Source organism: Eimeria mitis, genomic scaffold (genome assembly GCF_000499745.2).
Source record: "Eimeria mitis Houghton genomic scaffold, Emh_scaff3977, whole genome shotgun sequence".
NCBI lineage: Eukaryota > Apicomplexa > Conoidasida > Eucoccidiorida > Eimeriidae > Eimeria > Eimeria mitis.
In genome coordinates, this window is record NW_013572313.1 from 1,387 (window position 1) to 2,933 (window position 1,547).

General features: G+C 55.5%; 1 protein-coding gene across 1 annotated transcript in view; it reads right to left on the reverse strand.

The window, feature by feature from the left end:
* Positions 1 to 1,046, reverse strand: part of EMH_0071280 (uncharacterized protein) — a gene marked incomplete at both ends in the record, with an annotated part of 1,768 nt that extends 722 nt beyond the window's left edge. Inside the window, 3 exons of the mRNA XM_013499082.1 lie at positions 39 to 212; positions 412 to 666; positions 942 to 1,046. Of these exons, the coding sequence (XP_013354536.1) occupies positions 39 to 212; positions 412 to 666; positions 942 to 1,046 (534 nt within the window). The remainder of the gene's footprint in view (positions 1 to 38; positions 213 to 411; positions 667 to 941) is intronic.
* Positions 1,047 to 1,547: the final 501 nt, after the last annotated feature.

The window sequence follows — 1,547 nt, forward strand, 5'->3', positions numbered from 1 at the left end:
CCCTTGCAGTTCATTTCATTCGACCATATCACGCGTACAGCCTGAACGGCAAATCCCCCAACCGCCTGAGGTTCCCGCTTCTCTAGCCCCGACTGCAAAGCGACCATCACATCCTCAACGTGGCGACACCCTTCCATCCAGATGCTGCACACGTCTGAGCAAACTCCAATGCCTGTTGAACAGTGCAGCAGCCTTCCAGCTGCCGTGCAAACCTTCCGAATAGAGGACAACCAGCATCAGCGGCATTTCCTCGTGCACCAAGCTGGCCCATCTCCCAGGCTTTGCTCGGCTCAACGTCACCCAGCCAGGTTTGCGACGTACGCACTTGCCGAACGGCCGGAATGCGCGGCAAAATTCAAATTGGGATATCTCACCTTCGCAACTCGCCGCATGACCAACTAGCTTCCAGACTCTAGTCGCACGCCAAAGTGTCAATGCCCAGCCCTCTCGACCGGCCTTGCAGTTCATTTCATTCGAGTATATCACACATAAAGCCACACCAGCAACTCTCCCAACCGCCCGAAGGTCCCGCTTCTCTAGCCCCGACTGCAAAACGGGCTTCAGCTCTTCAACGAAGCAAAACATCTCCCTCTCCATGCTCCGCACCACTACGCATATTCGATTGCGTGTTGAGGGGTGCAGCAGCTCTCCAGTTGCCGTGCAAACCTGCCGTATTGAGACCACCCAACATCAGCCGCGCCTCTCAATGCATGAAACTGCCCCACATCCCACGACTCGATCCAATGTCACCCAAACAAGCTTCCCAACTACACACTTCATGAGCCGCCAGCAAGCGCAGCCGAATTCGAACCGGACAATCCCACTTCCCCCACTGGCCGCATGACCAACGCACTTAAAACTCTACTCGCACGCCAAGGAGTCAATGTTCAGCCTTCTTAACCGGCCTTGCAACTCATTCCATTCGAGTCGTTCACGCGTACAGCCTGAACAGCAACTCTCCCCACCGCCTGAGGTTCCCGGTTCTCTAGCCCCGACTGCAAAGCGACCATCACATCCTCAACGCGGCGACACCCTTCCATCCACATGCTGCACACGTATGAGCATATTTCAATGCCTGTTGAACAGTGCAGCAGCTTTCCAGTTGCCGTGCAAACCTTCCACATGGAGGACACCCAGCATCAGCCGCATTTCCCCATGCATCAAGCTCGCCCATCTCCCAGGCTTTGCTCGGTTCAACGTCACCCAGCAAAGCTTGCGAAGTACGCACTTGCCGAACGGGCGGAATGCGCGGCAAACTTCAAATCGGGATATCTCACCTTCGCAGCTCGCCGCATGACCAACTAAGTTCCAGACTCTACTCGCACGCCAAAGTGTCAATGCTTAGCCTTCTCAACCGGCCTTGCAACTCATTCCACTCCAGTCTATCAAGCGTACAGCCTGAGCAGCAACTCTCCCAACCGCCTGAGGTTCCCGGTTCTCTAGCCCCGACTGCAAAGCGACCATCACATCCTCAACTTGGCGACACCCTTCCATCCACATGCTGCACACGTCTGAGCATATTCCAATGCCTGTTGAAGAGTGCTGCA